We start from the raw sequence: 19,962 nt of genomic DNA on the forward strand, positions 1-19,962 counted from the left end.
CTTAAATTATTACCAAATGTCTACATGTTTCTTGAGTTCTCTAAACAAAACTTATAATTTTTAATATAATTTTTTCTATACCATGTAAAAAATATTAGAAGTTAAGAAACTAAAGATTCATCTCAATTGTACAGCTGTCTTGCACAGTCATGCCTCTTAAATATAATTTTTCTTACATCCTAGACTTTGAACATAAAAAAAATTCCTTTTGTATATTCAGTAACTCTTTTAGAAAAATTGTTCATGTTGTATCTTACACCTGAAAGACTATTCAAGAGTTAAGAATCTGATAAAAATGAGTTTACTTTTGGGCCTTTTTCATATAATAGGAGAAGATCACATATTTTCAAATTCCAGCTTATTTTCAGTTAATAGAATCTTAAAACTTCAAACACGTAATGCGTTTCTTAAAACAAAACTATCTATCTACCGAGGATTTCTTTGATTTGTTACTGGGCATTTTATTGATAAATACTGTAAAGTGACACTAGGCCCAATCAGTAAGCAGAATTACCAAGTCTCTTTCTCATGCCATAGATAGCTAGAAAGTGGCAAGAGGGCCATCATCCATTTTTCTAATTGAGTTTATAATCCAGAAGACATTGAGCAGCTTAGTTTAAGTGTCACTTCTTCAGAAGACCTTTTCCATCCCTTTAAATTCTCTTTTGTTACTTTTTCTCATAGCACTTTATTCTTTTCTTATATATTGCAGTCGTTATAATTATTTCAAACCAAAGTTCATACATATTATTTGAGTGTTGATTTTACTTGTTTTTTCCACCTGTACTAGACTGTAAGTTCCATATGCAGGAACCACGTTGGTTTTCTGCACTAGCTCTCCAAGCCCCGACTGCCATGCACACTCATACTTAGCATCGAGTGAAGATGTTGAATGAGTGAATGAATGATGACTCCTTAGTGTTTTGTGGAAATAAAGGAAGCTATCAATTAAGCAGACTTGGTCTTACATGAAATGGGGGCAATGTTTCTTAGAGAATGTGAAAATGAGTAGAAGGACAATGTGGTGTTCAGTATCCACTTCTCAGAGGGCAAGGAGAGTGAGTATAGAAGATTTCCTTTGACTTTAGGAATGTGGAAGTTCTTTATGACCTTAATGAGGTCAGCTTTAAGAGCAAAGGATTGCAATTCATATTTATAGTTGGTCATGATATGAATTATTTGGAAAATAGAGCAGGCAGCTTTCCTTGGTAAAGTAGATCTCAAGTACTACAAGCTTATTTATTTGTTTGTTCATAGGGACATATAAAAATAAACTATAAAAAAGAGGACATTATTATGCCATAGTAAGAATAATTTAATTATTAAATAATGTTAAATTATTAACATTATTATTCATGTAAAGCATTAAATGTTTTCACTGTTACACAAAAACTATTTCACTGTTATATAAAAAAGTGCATGAAAACTCCTGCATAACTCCTATGGTAGAGGATTCTAGAAGAACCTGGTTAGTGGTCTTTTAGGAGTTTTACGGTCTCATTTATCTTTCAAATTTAAATGTTTAATGAATAAAAAAAGAGTGAAAAGAGAATTTTTATTGAGATTGGTTTACAATGCAATCTAAATCATGAGTCCTCTAATTTCTCACAGTAGATTATTCACACTAGAAACCCTAGCCACCTCAATTCCATGTCATATTTGTAAAATGTTTCTTAGTTTCTGTGAGTTTTGCCTTAATTATTATTTTTTTTTAACTTCCAGGTGTTGGTAAATCATGCTTATTGCTACAGTTTACAGACAAGAGGTTTCAGCCAGTGCATGACCTTACTATTGGTAAGTTTTATAAAAGAGATGAGAAACATTAAAAGTTTTGGATAGTTAAATGCAAGGTATTAGTTACAATTCTAAAATCAGGAAAACTAGATTTGTTGCTGTACAGAGTTTAGCTACATCACTTTAAAAATATTTCTATGTATGTGTAGTAAAAATAAATATTGTTACCCAACTTTGCAAAAGTGGTTAAAATGAAGAAAGACATTAATATTTAAGATTTCATTTGTATTTAATGATGAAACAAATGAAGACAGCATTGCATCGCGGTAAGAACAGAGTCTCTGGACCAGCCTGCAAGAATTCAAATAAAGGCTCTGCCACTAACAAGTAGTGCAAACCACGTCCCACTCCACATCTCGGTTTCTTTCTGTATAGTGAGAATAATAGTAGTACCAATCCCAGAGTGTGAGCAAATGAGTTGTTAACGTAAAGCATAAAAACAGTGCCTGGCAACGTGGTAAGTGCCCTAGACTCACCTACTGTAATTACTAACCAAGAAAAACAGCCATCAGGTGTTTTGTAGTGCTCTCTAGGAAAAGCAAATGGATAGGTATTGGTAAGAAATAACAAATATTTACTATTATTTAAAATAATATTACTCATTTTTATTACTATAGTAAAGCATAACATTAAAATGAATTAAAAACTTTAGGTAATCATACTGTTTGGGTTTGTTTTTTAATTTGTTTTAATACTGTATTTTTATCCTGGGAACCAGCAGCTGGCGTAATGGCTATGTCGCTGGACTCCCACGTAGTCGACTGCGGTTCACGTCCCGGACCCGGTGGCTTAGAACTCACGCCGGGTGCGTGTGCGTGCCCAAGATCCCAAGAAGAGAATGGAGGAGAAGGGATTGCGGCGTGACCATCCCCTCTGGGGGGTGATTTCTCGCTTTCTGTCGCTATGTCTCTCTGTCTGGCGAGCGCACGTGCCCTATAGCAAAAAAAAAAAAAAAAAGTATTTTTATCCTGAAAAGCTAAAGAGTCTAACCAGATTATTGTTTTATGGCCCCAGCTTATTAACAACTAGAAATATGGGTCCAGCTGGTGGTGTGGTAGTTGAGGTGGCTAGCTCTCACATGGCCATCTGCTCAGTTTAAGTCCTGGACCCAGTGACTTAAAAAACATATGGAGTACATGTGCGTGAGTCCCCAAAATCTAAAGAGAAGAATGGAGGAGAGGAATTATGGCCTGGCCGTTTCCCCTGGAGGGGTACACCTTTGCCACTTTCCCTCTCTCGCTGTTTCTATTTCTCTCTGCAAGCACATGTACCATATAACAAAAGTTAAAAAACAAAACAAAAACAGTGAAAATTAGTCAAATATAAAGAAAAGAGGAACTATCTATTGAGTTTTACAACGAATTCCTTAATGAATCTTTTCACCTACTGGCTGCTTATTTTTGATATTATTATTGATAATATACGATTTATAGCATGTTGATTTTCATGTCCTGTGGGGGGATGGCCATGCCACAGTCCTTTTTCCTCCATTCTCCTCTCAGGATCTTGGGCATGCACGCACATGCGCCCAGCGTGAGTTTAAGCCACCGGGTCCAGGACTTGAACTGCAGTCGACTACGTGGGAGTCCAGCGACATAGCCATTACACCAACTGCTGGTTCCATGTCCTGTGTTTTTTAAAATACCAAATCAGAGATGGAGTTTATGAATCAAACTAGTAGATCAACTAATAGTTTTCAACTACGCCACATATACTTGGTGGATATATTAAAATCTTTACATTACCAACTATTACCTATAAAAATATCCATATTCTATTTTAATTTTGATAGTCTTAATTAAATGCAATAATGATGGATTAAAACAGCTAGTAGTATTTTGTTCTGGTCTTTATGACATTATTTAATGTTGGTGAGCTCAGGTTTGTGAAATCTGATTTTTGCTCAATCAGTCGGAAGCCTTGGTCACCAACTTTAGGCATGACTCAGCCCTTACACACTAACCCAACAGTTGTTTTTTGTATCAAATACTAAATGAAGGTGTTCTTCCTTTTCAGTGGCTCTTATGTGTGGATTTTAAAGTTGTTATGGTACACTGGATAGAGAGGATAGGCCTGAGCCTATTGTCAGAAATTGGTATAAGCGGGGGCCAGACCATGGCACAGTGGTAAAGCACACATTTTGCAAGGGTGACCCACGTAGGAAGACTCCAGGTTTGTGTCTGGAGACTTCTCTGAACACCAGGCACATTTGTGCCCATGATCCGGGGATGTTGAACCTTGTATAAATTGTGGTGTGGAGGCCCAGTCTCTCTGTCTCTTTCTCTTCATTGCTTATGGAAGAAAGAAATAAACTTGAAAAAAGAAGAAAGAGAGAGAAAGAGAGAAAGAAACAAAGAAAGAAAGAAAGTTAGTTAGTTAGTTGGCATAAGTTATACTATGAAGAGAGATGAGGGATTAGACCAAAGATATGTCTTTGGAAAATTATAGCTCATGTTATCATCAGTTGGCTTCACTCCGACTTTGCTGATGAGAGGTACCAGGAAACTGAAGGCTTAAAGAAAAAAGAAATAGGAGCTTTTTCTCATCTCTCCCAATCCAGATTGACCATATTCTCCATTACTCCAGCTTCAGCCCTCCCTTGCTCCTGAGCTCTGATAACTCTTTGTTTTTCTCTTTGTCTTTGCAGCTGGGGGTGGTAGCAGCGTCCTGCTGTTGGTAATCCCTTGGTGATTCTCCATCAGTTCCTTGTTCTTCTTGGCTCTTCCTTTCTTGTAACCAATTCCCTACATTGAATTCCTTCTGTACTTAAATGTGATTTCTGTTTTTCTGGTTAGACCTTGACTGATAGAAGGTTTTTTCCTTCTAACTTTTACAGTTGGTTGTAAATGAAAGAAATTGACTTGTCAACCTAAAAAGAAGGCTGAACCACAGTAACTGAGATGAAAGTGGCTTATTTGAGCCAGGGCTTAGGATAACTCACCCCTGGTGACATAAGTTTTAGCTGCCTAAAATGTGTGCACTGAAAATGGCCACCAAGAAAGCTAGTTTTATAGACAAGAGAAAGGCAGGGAGAAGGGTGGCCACAAGTTCTTTGGCAAGAATTCACGCTGGTCTGTTTAAAATAACATGGTCAGCTCATGGGCTAAACCTTCTCTTTTTTTCAAAAAAATTTTCTAACATGAACTAGACAAGTTTTAGGTAAAGAAAAAGCAGATGTCACACTATAACCCTTTGTTGGTCATTTTGTTTACATAGCTGTACACACAACCAAAGTTTCAGGCTCATGTCTTATTTCAGCCATTAACATTTAAATGGATCTTGCCTTCCTCAGACTGCTCTAAATCAGCTTAAGCAAAAGGCAGATTTATTATTATTTTAAGTATTCAGGTGTGTTTCACAGAACATGATGACAGGAGGGCAACTGAGTCTCAGCCTGGCAGCAAAGCCTAGAACTCTTCAGGAAAAAACACAGAAATGTCTGCCTATACATTTCACATCTTTCCATCCTTGTCTCTCACCCTGTCCTCATCATGTCTGCTTCATTTTTCTCTTTCCTTATTGACCAGTGTTTTGCTTGTGTGAAATTTATGGTGGGAAATGGCCATTATCAATACCCAAGGTTTATATCCCATTCAAGAGAACAGAGATACTCTTTTTATTATTTTTTTTTTAAGAATTATTTTGTTTCACTTTATTTATTTATTTAATTTGACCACAGAGGGACAGAACGAGAGTGAGCTCAAAAGGGGATGGGGTGAGAAAGCAAGCCACCAGATCCGAGACTCAAACCACAGTTGGCCATGCAAGTGTTCGGCGCCCGTAACAACCATGCCACCTGACAGCCCTAGGTGCCCTTTTTCTTATTTTTTTAAGAGATTTTTGCTATAGGGCATGTACATTACCAGAGAGACAGAGACAGAAAGGGAGAAATCACACTCACACACACACATATGGTGGTGGTGGTGGGGGAACACGCCACAGTCCTTTCTCGGTTCTCCTCTTGGGATTTTTAGACATACATACACACACACCTGTTGTGAGTTTCAAGCTGCCAAATCTGGGACTCAAACCACAGTTGGCCATATGGGAGTCCAATGAATAACCATTATACCATCTGCTGGTCCCAAGAACAGAGAGAGATACTCTTAAACTCAATTCCCAGTGCCCTAGGGAAGAGAATTCATTGGCTCAACTGTTTCAGGCTCACTCACTCCTTGTTCTGTCAGTTTTGACTATGGGCCCAGAGTAACTTTGTACTTGATTACCACATTGGTATTGGTAGAGGGCAAATTGAATGACTAGTCAATACATAGCTACCACTGTAATTCCCTCACTCCTAGCTATCCTAGCTGCTCATCATGTCCTTAATCGTCTGTCTACTGTAATGATCAATTCTTCAGGAGGTTTATAAAGTACTGACTCCTGAGCTCATGATTCTTCTCAGCCTACCTCTCCCTCTTTCTTCACCCACTTTGCCCTAATATATAAATACATTGTCCTCTCATATCTTAAGCTATTTGTGCTTCCCTGAACATCCAGTATTTTTTTCATTCCCTCACACTTGCTCTTCTTTTGGGAGCTTGCCTTTGCTTCACATTTCTGCTTATTGAAATTCTTTTCTGAACAGATGTGCATATTGTAAACTATAGCCCTCACTTACAGGAAATGAGATTTGTATACCAATGCTTGTAGGGGGAAGATTGTTTTTGTTTTTGTTCATTGGTGATAGAGTGCCTGTATACACACGTGAGAGTGAGAAAAAGAGCACTCTCCACAGGGCCTGGTTACATCATGATCTCCTTCTTCCATCCCAACCCATTGAATTTTGGGTACTCTCTCACAGGCCTAATGTGTTTTCGGGCTGACTGGGAGGAAATTCAAATTGTAGTCAACCACGTGAGAGCTAGCTTCTCTTCAGTAATGTAGATCACAGCAACATGGAGCTAGCCCAGCAGATACTGTTGACTAGAAAGAAAGAACTGTAAAAAAAAATTCTGAAAGACAGGATTAACTGTAGACACTGAATTTGGGCATAATGCTTAGTACCAGCTCAGATGGTAAATGGTAGTGTTCATAATGGGTCATGTGTTAGAACTTCCTTGTTCATGATCAGGATCACTCCTAAAAAGGCAAAGTACAGCTCCTGGAGGATGAGTCTAGGCAGTTTATCTTTTACCTGCTGTGTGTTTGGGAACCTATATCCAATGGATTTCCTTGTTTTTGTTTTTGATTTAAAGAGATTTTTGCTATAGAGCCCATGTATTCAATGGGAGACACGGGAAGACAGAAAATGAGAAATCACACCCTAGGGGGATGGCCATGCTGCAATCCCTTCTCCTCTTGGGATTTTGGGTACACATGCACAGGCGCCTAGCGTGAGTTTTCTGGTTTTTTTTGTTGTTGTTTTGTTTTTGAGAGATTTTCACTGTAGGGCGCGTGCGCTCGCCAGACAGACAGAGAGAGACATAGAGACAGAAAGCGAGAAATCACCCCCCAGGGGGGATGGTCACGCTGCAATCCCTGCTCCTCCATTCTCCTCTCAGGATCTTGAGCACGCACACACACGCGCCCGGCGTGAGTTTTAAGCCACCGGGTCCGGGACACGAACCGCGGTAGACTACCGTGGTTGACTACGAGTCCAGCGACATAGCCATTACGCTAACTGCTGGTTCCCTAGTGTGAGTTTTTTTAAACCACCAGGTAACTGGGACTCGAATCATGGTTGACTATGTTGGAGTCTAGCAACGTAGCCATTATCTCATCTACTGGTCTACATCCAGTGGGCTTTAACAAAGTAGATCATGTTTTTCCTTAGGAACTGTTAAAGGTCATGGTCCAACCGTGGCTTTAGCAACAATCCATCATCAAAAGATAAAGCTGGTAGCTACCATGAGTATTATCTTCTAAATCGGAGCTTTATTTCAGATCTATAAAGCAGATATAAATGCACTTAATACATTCACTCTGCAGAGGGGCCTGGATATTTAAGATATTTCAAGATACTTGAAATAATCACACTTTTTAAATAATTATAAATTTTTCTTGAACAATAACTACTCACGATCATAGAACTGTTCTCAAAGTACTAATACTAGGTGCTTAATACTCATTGTTAATGATGGTAATTATATTTTTCCCCCTGAAAAGCATTTTCAAAAGTAAAGACTAACCCAGTTCTTCTGTCACTCTAAAAAAAAATTGTGCATGTACACACAGTATATTCCTGTGCATTCAATGCAGCCATTCATTCAGCATCTAAATGCAGACCTAGAGAAGCAGTGAGTATTAATCCATGTGTCTGTCTTCATTGGCCTACTTAATACTTAACATTTTTGACACCCATCATAGCTACATCAGTAGCTCATTGGCACATGTGTATTAAATGAAAGTTGGAATGTTTGCTGAAACGGGCATAAGATAGTATCTTGACTCTGCTTCATGCTTTCTTGGCCCAATGAGTAGATGAAGGTGAACTATTTAAGGTTGGGTCATGACTACAAAAGTATTAAATGATAGAAAAGAGAAAATGAAAAAATCATAAAGTATTCTTTACTCTTGGACTATCTCAGTAAGAATATGAATCAAAGAAGCAGTTTATAAATAGCTTCATGGGCACAGCTGTGTCAAAGATCCAGACTAGATCCTTGCTACTCAAGGGATGGTCCATGGACCATTGCCCAAACCAACCGCAGTATCATATGGGAGCTTTTGAAAAAGCCCAATGAATTAGAATCTGCATTTTAACAGAATCTCCAAGTGATTGATATAAACATTAGAGTTTGAGAAGCATTGGAATAATGACTTTTAAATATTGTTTACCTGGCTAGAAATACTTTGTGTTACCTACCACGTGCACCCATGTAAGCACACACCCACATATATTCTGGCTTCTTGGTTCCATTACTTCCTCTCCTCTGGTGATCATTCCACTCAGCTGCTCATGCCCATAGTCACAACTAGGACCTTGTCATTACCAATATCTGGAACCGTCCAGAATCCAGTTAGTACATCTGGCGATTTGACTATCCCTTGCATCCTTCCAGCTCATGCCCGCTAGTTCTAATGTTGATGGTTTTTTTTTTAACCCTATCAGACCTATAAGCCATTGATCCTATCATCTTTTCACCTCTTTACTGTTTCTGCTTCCCTTCTTACTCAGCTTTGATTCTAACCACTGTGTCATAATTGTTCTTACACATGCCCTCAGGCATGCTGTCTCTGTCTTGTTCATCATTTTCTCTCTTTCTTTTTTATAATTTCACCAGAGGGCATATGTACTTTGCCAGAGAGAAAATGTGGGAAATGTCCACACTGTGATCCCTTCTCCATTTTGCCTCTCAGGATTTTGAACATGAATGCATGTGTGCCTGATGTGATTTTCAATCCACCAGTCCAAGACTCAAACTATGGATCAGCCATGTGGGATCCAGCTGCCTTAATCGCTATGCCACTAGATGGCCATCATCATACTTTTATGGCTAAACCATAGGTTGAATCCAGCTGCTCTTGCATACCTAGATGTGCTGGAGAAAAACACAAACCGTGTTAACGATTTCCATCTTAATCTCTTGGCTACTAACTTCAGGTGACCTTTAGCACTGCCTTATAGTTGCACTTTATTTCTGCCCACTCACTTTGTACTTTCCTGCAGAACTATGTCATACCTACTTAACTCTTCAATCATATAGTACCTTTCCTATCTTCTCTATCAGCTGATAACCTTGGTTTCTATTTCACTCATAGAATAGATATAGGTAGGGCCAGGCAGTGGCAGAATAGTGACACAACTGGACCCACACGGGAAAGGTCCTGGGTTTACATCCTGAGACTTCTCTGAACATGCCAGCCTGCTCTGTGTGTCCATGATCTGGTCCAGCTGAGATGGAGGGTGAATAACCCCCCACCCCACTTGGGTGTACCTGTTTCTCTGTCTCTATCATGGAAGAAATAGGTAAATATCCTTTAAGAAGAAAAGAAAACAGAGACAAGTAGAAGAGTAGTTTCACAGATTCTCCTATATGTAGACCCACCTAAATGCGTTATGCCCATAAACTCAGCCGTCTCCTTGCTACTGTGGGTGAACCCTTGTTTCTAGCCAAGGCTTACTCACAGACACTGCTTTAGCAATTTTTTCTTTTTCCCTCTTAAGCATCATTAATTTTTCCCTTTTCAATGGTGTTTCTTGCTTGGTTTTTGTTTTTTCAGATAGATTTTTGCTATAGGGTGCATGTACTCACCAAAGAGACATAGAGACAGAAAGAAATCACTCCCCAAGGGAGATGGCCATGCTGCAGTCCTTTTTCCTCCATTCTCCCATTGGTATTTTGGACGCACGTGCACATGAGCCTGACATGAGTTTTAAGCCACCGGGTCCAGGACTCAAACTGCAGTTGACTATGTGGGAGTCCAGCGATATAACTATTGCATCATCGACTGGTTCCTTGTTGGTTACTTTTGGTTACTATTTTCTTTTCTAGCTTTCAGTCTTTTAGCAGAATTTTAGCAAAATTTCTCAGAAACAATGGTCCATATTTTCTATCTTCAGTTTTCCTGTCTATTCTTTCTTCCTTTTCTTTTCTTTCTTTTGTGTGTGTGTGTGTGTGTGTGTGTGTGTGTGTGTCGAGTTTTTCACTATAGAGCACGTTAGTTCACCAGAAAGACAGAGAGACAGAAAGCAAGAAATCATCTCCCCAGAGGGATGGCCACACCTCAGTTCCTTCTCCATTTTCTTCTTGGGATCTTGAGCATGCACGCACACTCACCCAGTGTGAGTTTAAACCACCAGTTCCAGAACTCGAACTGCAGTCTACTACATGGGAGTCCAGCGATATAGCCATTACACCAACTGCTGTTTCCCTATCCATTCTTTCTTGAAGCCACTTTAATTAGAGCTCCTACCCCAGCCCCTCCTCCCCCCAGCCTGCTGTGTACATATACCAGCCAGTTCCTTCACATCATGGATGCCCAATAGGCATCTCAAAGTTAACACGTCCCAAATAACTGATTTTTTCCCTCCCATACACATAACCCGTACCCGTCTTCCCACCTAGATTTATTTTTCTCCTTAACTTTTTATAGAAGTAAATATAAGTGAACAAATTGCCTCCTACCAGTATAAAGAAAGATCTACAACAGCAGAATCATCCGTTTGGTTTATTGCTGTATCCCCAGGTTTTGGGTACATAGTAGGAACTCTGTAAGTATTTGCTGACTGAATATTCTACTCCTCTATCTGGGAAGAAAGCTTTACAAAGCAGTATTTACTATTATGTTGCTGGATACATGCATTCCTGTATTTTATACTCTTGGTATGTTGTTTGCAAATAATGCTAGTTACCAATAATAGTTCACACTACATTTACTTTACTACCAACTGATGTGCGGGTTACAAGATACTGCCCCACTTTCTTAAACCAGTCAACCTATAAGAAATCATTGCTGGAAGTGGAAGTATTCTTTTCTGGACAAAAGGTAGTAAAATTGAAGCATCATTTCTTCCATCAGTTTTCTCAGAGGAGATCAGTTAAAAAAAATACAGCTTGTTTATTTAACATTTCCTGGTAACTTAAATTATCTATTGGGTCATCAGAGAATTCATCACGTATTTCTCTATGCAAAAGAAGTCACTGGATCCCAAAACCCAATAGAACAACATTTCCAAGAACTGTGAAAACAAGTTTTAAAAGTCTCTTGAACATATAATTAAGATATCACAGGGCCAGCAGGTGGCGTGGTGTTTAAAGCTCTGGACATTCCCACTTGGCCAACTACAGTTCAAGTCTCGGACCTGGTGGCTCGCTTTCTCGCTTTCCTTCTCTCTGTGTGTCTGTCTTTGGTCAAATTAAAATGAATGAATAAAGGGAACCAGCAGTTAGCATAATGGCTGTGTCGCTGGACTCCCACGTAGTCGACCGCGGTTCGTGTCCCGGACCCGGTGGCTTAAAACTCACGCTGGGCGCGTGTGCGTGCGTGCCCAAGATCCCCAGAGGAGAATGGAGGAGAAGGGATTGCGGCGTGACCATCCCCCCTGGGGGGTGATTTCTCGCTTTCTGTCTCTATGTCTCTCTCTGTCTGTCTGGCGAGCACATGCGCCCTACAGTGAAAATCTCTCAAAAAAAATTCTATTTATAAACATTCTAAGAATTTCAAAAAAAAAAAAAGATCGCACAGTCTGTGTAGCTAATTTTTAAAATATAAATATCTCTTCCTGTCAGGGTGTGATCATTGAAAAAGTGGAAAAATCTAGAGAAAGGGCTGACCCCATAGTATAGTAGTTAAGCCCTGTATAGAGGAAGCTGGATCCCACATGGCCAGCCAGGGTTTGAGTCCTAGCCCTGGGTCTTACACACCAAGTGTGTACAGTTGTGTCTAGGATCTGAACAGGATGGAGAGTTGGTGGAAAAAGGATTGCAGCATGATCAGACCCCATTGGAAACTTCTCCCCAGTCTCCCAGTTGTGTGCATGTGCCCTCTGGCATTTAAAAAAAAAAATCCAGAGAAGGACCAGCAGGCAGCGTGGAGGTTAAGTCACTGGATCCCACATGGCTAGCTTCGTGGTTTGAGTCCCGGATCCAGTGACTTGAGAATCATGTGGGATGAATGTGCATATGTGCCCAAAAATCCCAAGAGAAGAATGGAGGAGGGGAGACTGCACCATGGCCATGCCCCTGAGGGAGATTTCTCACTTTTTCTTCTCTGGTGAGTGCACATGCCCTATAGCAAAAACAAACCAAAAAATCCAGGACCAGAAGGTAGCATAATGGTTAAATCACATGGCCAACCGTGGCTCAAGTCTGGACCTGGCGGCTTCAGACTCACACCGGGTATGTGTGCATGTGTGCCCAAGATCCTGAGAGAACAGAGGAGAAGGGATTGCGGTGTGGCCATCTGTCTCTCTGTCTCTGTCTCTCCAGCAAGCGCATGAGCCTTGTAGCAAAAATTTCTAAAAAAAGAAATCCAGAGAAAGTTAAATTCTCTATATAACTTGTCTTTGGTCCTCCAGCTTCCTTGTGAACAGCTTGGTGTATGGTATTACCTTTGAAAATTAAGGAAAATCAAGCCATCTTCCCACACTTGTCCATTTTGAGCCTCTGCAGTGTCTAGTTCCAGGAGCAGGAATAGGAGACAGGAGTCCATATGTCCCCATGTTTCTGTGCTAGTCTGTAGATGCGTGGGTCTGGCTATTTCCCTGGTAGCCAGCTCTACTCTTCCCTTTGGCATTCATTCCCATCTAGTACTCTAGCAGCCTGCAGGGTCTGGCCTTGACATCACAGGGAGGCCTGAGTCAGCATGTCCCAGCCTCACCTGCAGGAAGGAGTTGCTCATTCTGCTCTGCAAGTCTCTGTACCTTCCGGGAAGTGGCCTTTCTCACTGGGGCTGTCATCCCTGTGGGTGGTGGCTTAGGAATTCTCACACATAATGCAGGATAACAATAGGTTATCTAATACTGGATGCCTAGTATGTGTCATGCACTTTTCTGTTTTATTTGAAGTAACCTTTTAATCTTGGGGAAAGAAATTCTTGAGGTAGATATCAGGAATACCCTTTTACAGATAAGAAACTGAGACACAGAGGGGTTTAATAACTTGTCCAGGGTCCCCTAGCTAGTAAGTCGATTATGAGGGCTCAGTTCTCCATACTGACCCTATTGGTAAGTGAACCAAAAACATCAATTATTTAATGACATTTTCCTGTTTTAGAAACATCCTCCATTTTCCCAGAACACATTTATTTAAAATTTGATATATTTTCAGAGGCAAATTATTTGTGTAAAGACTTCAAGCTTCAGGGGTCAACCCCGTAACACATTAGTTCATTGTAGTACAGAGGAAGCTGGGTCCCACATGACCAGTGAGGAGTCCATCCCTGGCCCTGGCAGCTTGAAAATCAAGCTGTGCATGTGTGTATGAGCCTGGAATAGGACTGCAGTGTGGCAAGGTCTCATTGGGAGTATTTTCCTCCCCCACCCCTATACAAGCACACTCTGATTCTAAAAAAGAGAAGACTAAGCTTTGAACAACCTCTAAAGTCTGCTTACTGGGGACCAGCAGGTGGCTCGGTGGTTGGGGGCACTGGACTCCTTTGTGACCAATTGCAGTTCGAGTTCGAGTCCTAGACCTGGCAGCTTGCTTTCTCACTTTCACTCTGTCCCTCTCTGGTAAAATTTTAAAAATTAATTAATTAATTAATTGAACAAGATTTACTCTGAAAAGAGAGATAAACATACTCAAACACAGTTCTGACTAAATTAACCAAAAGAGAATATAGTACCTGGAGTTGTATGTGGAACCTACAGAAGGATGGAGGATGAGACTTGGGGGATGGTGGTCAGAAACATAGAATCTTAGAGGCCAGGAAGCAGGAACCCTAACAGTGGTTCTGCAGCCAGGGCAGTCTTGTTAGCCTTTCGTCTGCTGGGATAAAATGGTCACCACCAGTACCAGTGTCTGTCTGTCTGCTTCTATGTCTGTTCCAGAGAGGGAGCATCGGCTTGCCCTTCTTTGCCTTGCTTACCCATCCTTGGTATTGGGAACATTCACGGCTCTTTACTAGCTGCTCGTTTTTGTCAAATCGAACGTTCTGCATTGGATTGGAGAAATCTTGAATCTCAGTGGGCAGTGTAGATGTTTTTGGATTATGGTTGAAAGTCAGCCCATCTATGACAATGAAAGGAAAGAAAGGATCTCTCTCCCTCTCTTTGTGGGTAGAAACAATGGATTTATGTTTGGTAGGTTTCTACCGTGCCAGATACTTTGATGACATGTAGGATTTTGTGCTTTAGTGCCTTCTTTTTCAATACTGAATATTTTAAGCTGCCTTTTTTTCCCAACTGCATTCATTTTTATGTAATCAATGATAGTCATTTTGTCTGTGTCTCTATCTCATGCCACAGAACAAATATGAAAAAATATACATACACACATATACAGTGAATATATATGTGTGTAAATGTGCATAGCTACATAAACAGTTGTGGTTTTATGTAGCATAATTTTATAATTTTGCATTTTTTAGTCTATCATAACCTCTGAGTCTTTAGTTTTTTATATTTCTGAGTCTGAAAAAATAGTGAACATTACTGTCAGCCTCTTGGTATTGACTATGTCCCTCAGAGGAAATAAATATTAAAGTGTGGAATAAAATCCCCATCTAGTTTTATATCACAGGAGGACAAGTCCATCTCACTCCCCTAGTCACAGTGAAGGAAATTAGAGGAGGTGCTGAAATGGAATTCTAACACTAGACAGTGTACCCTTACCCGGGAAACTAGATGCTGTTTTGCTGTCAGCATGACATGTGATTTCTGGGGACCTTTGTGCCTTACTTTCACCCTGACTCTAATCTAAATATTGATAGAACACATGCTGGACTAATGACTTGATAGAAGTGTACACTTTCAGAATCTTCTTGACAGCCATTTGCTATTCTAAAGTAATTTCCTATTTTTCTCCTCCTGTTTTAATGATTGAATGAGTACTTTCAAAGTGATGATAAATACAAGTAAAAAAGTCAAAGTAGTAAAGTTGGCAGCGTAAAGTCTGCATTCCCTTTGACCTATAATCCTATTTCCTATAATTTCCTTAGAATCATAGTAATTGAAAAACGTATATAGAAAGGTCATTTCAACATTCATCATAGAGAAAATATAGAAACAACCTAAATTTGTAGTAGTAGATTACCAGTATGGTAAATTATCAATGCACAGAGGAATATTACACAAGTCTCAAGAATAATGATGTAGCTTTATTGATTAGAAAGATCTGTGTGGTGTGGAATCATGCTTGTGACATATTATTAAAAGAAAAGCAGATTGCATAGTGTCCTTCATATATTCTCACTTTTGTAAAGTTATGCACTTATTTCTACATGTGTGTTTATTTATGAAGTAATATTTGGAACAGTGGGCATATCTGATAGACAGATTTAGAGGTTCCTTTCCTAGTTGATTACCCATCCTGGAATCCAAAACTACCATGTTGAAATTGATCTATTCCTTTTAGTTATTTTTATACCGTATTTAGTTTTTAAGAAATTTTAATATTTAATATTTGTTCACACTTACAGCTCTCGAACCTTTTTTTTTTTTTTTTTTTTAATTTTTTTAGTTGTTTTCTGTTACTCTGCCTATGGATCATGAAGACCACACTTGGTTTCTTGATACTGGCTATGCCATACCATACTATACTGTCTTAGTATTCTAATTATGTCCTTAGCTTACATGTTATTATCACCTCTGCCTTAGCTTAAGTTTTCTAAAGATAGGAGCAGCATTTGTTAAAGTTGATCTGTATATCATCTAGTATACCGGGTCCTAGAAATAAATATTCTGTTTTTTTAGTCCTTGAATATGCAATATATTTCCTTTAGTTTGTGTAACAAACTACTTTCTGCTCTTTTCAGGTGTAGAGTTTGGTGCTCGAATGATAACTATCGATGGGAAACAGATAAAACTTCAGATATGGGATACGGTAAGTATAGCCAAAGTACATTGTATATTTGTTTTGTTTTGATATTATTTTGTGCCCCTTATTGTCTGTTAGACACTAACATCCTGCAGCTTGAGATGAAATGTGGTTCTAGAGCAGATTGGTTTTTTTATACAGCGATTTCAACAGTTGTGCCACAGGTATTCAGGGTCAATGTACATATCTGAGTGAATGCCTGGATGTGTGGTCTAAATAGAAATGCTCTAGAAACTGTACTCTTAAGAAAAACATTCAGCATTCCTGAAGTGTACTTACTAAGTAATATGAGAATACTAATGCCAGGCCAAGCCAGGCTCATGCACACTGCTAAGATTCTGTGCTTCCAGGCTGGAACTACATGAAAGAGTTTGATTCCTCGTCTAGCCTAAAGGCCAGAAACAACGGCACACCTGTAATCTTAGTCACTCAGAAAACAGGCAGGAAGGTCTCTAGTTCAAGGCTGGCCTGGGCAACATAGATAGACCCTGTCTAAAGGAGCCGGGCCCAAAGGCTTATGCCCATGTTTCCAACTGGGAGACTGCTGCAGGAGGGCTACAACACTGTGTGTCTTAAAAAAAGAATACTAAAACCATAAAGTAATTTATCCTAACAGTTTATGTATTTGTTTTAGAAGTTTGATATAGACTCAACCACTTGACGCTACCTTGCTCTTCATTCAGTATCCTAATTCTGTCATTTACCCTTGTTTGTTAGTACTAGTTATATGCCATGCTATATAGTTTTTAATGATGGTTTCTCATGTACATCATAAAATACAGAAAATAATTTGAGTGACTATTTTCTCCTCTCCCATCTTAGATGCATGAAAGTGAAGTTCTTATATAAAGTGGATACGGCAAGGCAACAGTTTTCTAACTTTTTGGCTTCAGAACTCTTAATTTTTAAAACTTAATGAGCACCCCAAAGAGTTTTAGTCTTTGTGACTGACAGCTGTCTATATTTACCGTGTAAGAAATTAAACCGGTGGGGCCAGCAGGTGGCGTGGTGGTTAAAGTGCTAGATCCCACAGGGCCAACTACATGATTCCAGTCCTGGAGTCAGTGACTTGAAAAACATGCCAGACATATGTACATGCATGCCCAGAATCCCAAGAGGAGAAGGGATGGCAGTGTGGTTATTTCTGCTGGGTTTTATTTCTCCCCACCTTCCCATCTCTCTCCTGCAAGCACATGCACCCTATGGCAAAAATCTTGAAGGAAGGAAAGAAAGAAAGAAACCAGAAACTTATAACATACTCAGTCATTCATTCATTTAAAAATAATAAGCCCATTTGTAAAAATAAATAACTTTTATGGCAACCAGCTTTGTTTTTCTAGTGAAAACCGTCACATGATGTTACATTTTGAACATCTCTACTGTTTGCTTAATAGATGCTGGATTTTCATACCTGCTTCTGTATTGAGTCTTATGTATGTTTAGTTGAAGTATATGAAGAAAATCCAGCAGTATTTTCCTCACACAAACATAGTTGGAAAATGAAGACCACATAGACACTTACAGAGTCTCAGGGATTCACAGGGGTCTTGGGATTACATTTTGAGAACCACTGCCTTTGGACACTGGGATTAATTCTTCATTGAACTCCATTTGAGAAATCCAAAAGGTCTCCTGTTATGTCACAGAGCATGTTCTCTGAACTACTGATAGTAAATGAAATATGAATACAGAGAATTTAATCATATGTCTGTGGTCTTTTTTTTTCCCTTTGGTCATTAAGTCATAGTTTCTCCTTTGACATGTATAGTAACCATTGAAGGAAGAAGCTATGGAGAATATTCAGTCTCACAAAGTGGATTCCCAAGACCAAGTTGCTGCAGGCTCTTAAAAGACCTAGCTTTCTGGTCCTTCATATGCGTCACATAGTTGTTCCATAGACGATAAACAACATTTCTCTCTTTTTTTTTTTTGGAGAGATTTTCACTGTAGGGCGCTTGCGCTCGCCAGACAGGCAGAGAGAGACATAGAGACAGAAAGCGAGAAATCACCCCCCAGGGGGGATGGTCACGCCGCAATCCCTTCTCCTCCATTCTCCTCTCGGGATCTTGGGCACGCACGCACACGCGCCCAGCGTGAGTTTTAAGCCACCGGGTCCAGGACACGAACCGCGGTCGACTACGTGGGAGTCCAGCGACATAGCCATTATGCTAACTGCTGGTTCCCAACAACATTTCTTTTTCATTCGGTCCTGGTTACCCACGGAACTCTGGGCACTTATGTTTTCTTTCTTCTTTAGTTAAGGTTTATACTCTTACTGTTTCTTCAGGGTTTTCCCAAACCTATAGCATCTTAAAACTTTTCAAATTTACATTATCTCAGGCATAATGTGAAAAAGAAAATTAAATATCTGAAGTGCTTTTATTCCTAGAAATTTAAAATTAATGATCTCTGGGCCAGCAGGTGGTCTGGTGGTTAAGGCACTGGATTCCCTCATGACCTACTGTGTTTCAAGTCTCAGACCCAGTGGCTTGAAAAGTCATGCCAGGTGCATCTGCACATATGCCCAAAATCCTGAGAGGAGAATAGAGAAGGGTTTGCAGTGTTGCCATCCCCCCTGGGGGTTGATTTCTCACTTGCGCTCTCTCTCACCCACCCTCCTTACCCCCCAACCCCCACCCCAGCCTATGCCAGCCAAGGAGCAGAAGTGCCCTATCGCAAAGAAAAAAAATGTTAATGATCTCTCAGCCAAGGGGAAATATTTTCTGCTTCTGCATTAAAAGAGTTTGTCTTTTTCAGGAGTGTTTTATATAAACTTGATTGCTTGCTTTGCTAGAACCTTATCTAGAACACTTCCTTCAATACAGCATAGTTTAAACCAGATGACTTGCTGTTAATAAGCATATTTTTCATACTTTGTATTTTACACGAATACTTAGGTTTGGTTTTTTTTTTAAGTGTTTTTTTCCTCCTTTTCCATTTAAGACTTGGATGTCAATTCAGATATCAACACTTTGATGAAGCCTTTCTGTCTCTCATGGGGGAATAACTTGATTTTTCACATAATATTTTATGCATGAAGTTTTTATTGTAAACTGTGATCCCATTGTCCTTATACATCAGTCACCAACCCTCCTCAGAATCAGTAAGCATCATGAGCAAAGGACCAGCCACAGTTTACTCATCTGTGTATACTGTAGTCTTAGCTTAGTGACCAATGACATGTTAGTAAGTTTACTGAACGAACGAATAGAACATCTCATTCAGTCTAAGCTACTTGTAGGATCATTCGATGTATTCAAGAGACAGATTCTACTAAAGTATGTAGCTTCAAAAAGGAAAGAATGATACTGTAGTGATAATTGTGTGAGATATTTTAGGCACACACTACTTTATCCTCTGTAGTTTAATTTTTGGAGGGCAGGAGGGAGTGTTTTGTTTTGTTTTGAAATTTGATTAAGTCATTCATCCCCTACCTGTCTCTTCTGTAGGTTAGCAAGTCATGTCTTCTTTTGATAGGAGCCTTGTTCTTAGCTTATTATTGATTTTCTTAAATGGCGGTGATTTTTTTTAACCCGAAAGTTTCTTATCTTGCACAGTATGAAAGAGAAATAGAAGAATAATCCATGTTTGCACTTCCTCTAGGAGTACAGAAGTCTAGTCTTCGTTCCTCTCTCTATAAAGGACTGTGGTACCTTTCACGACCTCATAACCCCCTAGGAAGATTTCCAAGACTTCCTCTTGGTGGGTTCTAGAGATCAGTGGCCAGTTCAGATTAATAGCTATT

At 39.6% G+C, this 19,962-nt stretch overlaps 1 protein-coding gene across 1 annotated transcript in view; it reads left to right on the top strand.

Moving 5' to 3' along the window:
- The first annotated feature begins 1,695 nt into the window (after positions 1-1,695).
- The window catches only part of RAB2A (RAB2A, member RAS oncogene family), a 64,555-nt gene continuing 46,288 nt past the window's right edge, over positions 1,696-19,962 (top strand). The window contains exons 1-2 of the mRNA XM_006154766.2: positions 1,696-1,794; positions 16,156-16,223. Coding sequence (XP_006154828.1) covers positions 16,176-16,223 — 48 coding nt within the window. The 5' untranslated portion in view covers positions 1,696-1,794; positions 16,156-16,175. The remainder of the gene's footprint in view (positions 1,795-16,155; positions 16,224-19,962) is intronic.

This window comes from Tupaia chinensis, unplaced genomic scaffold (assembly GCF_000334495.1).
Source record: "Tupaia chinensis unplaced genomic scaffold, TupChi_1.0 Scaffold000421_1, whole genome shotgun sequence".
NCBI lineage: Eukaryota > Metazoa > Chordata > Mammalia > Scandentia > Tupaiidae > Tupaia > Tupaia belangeri.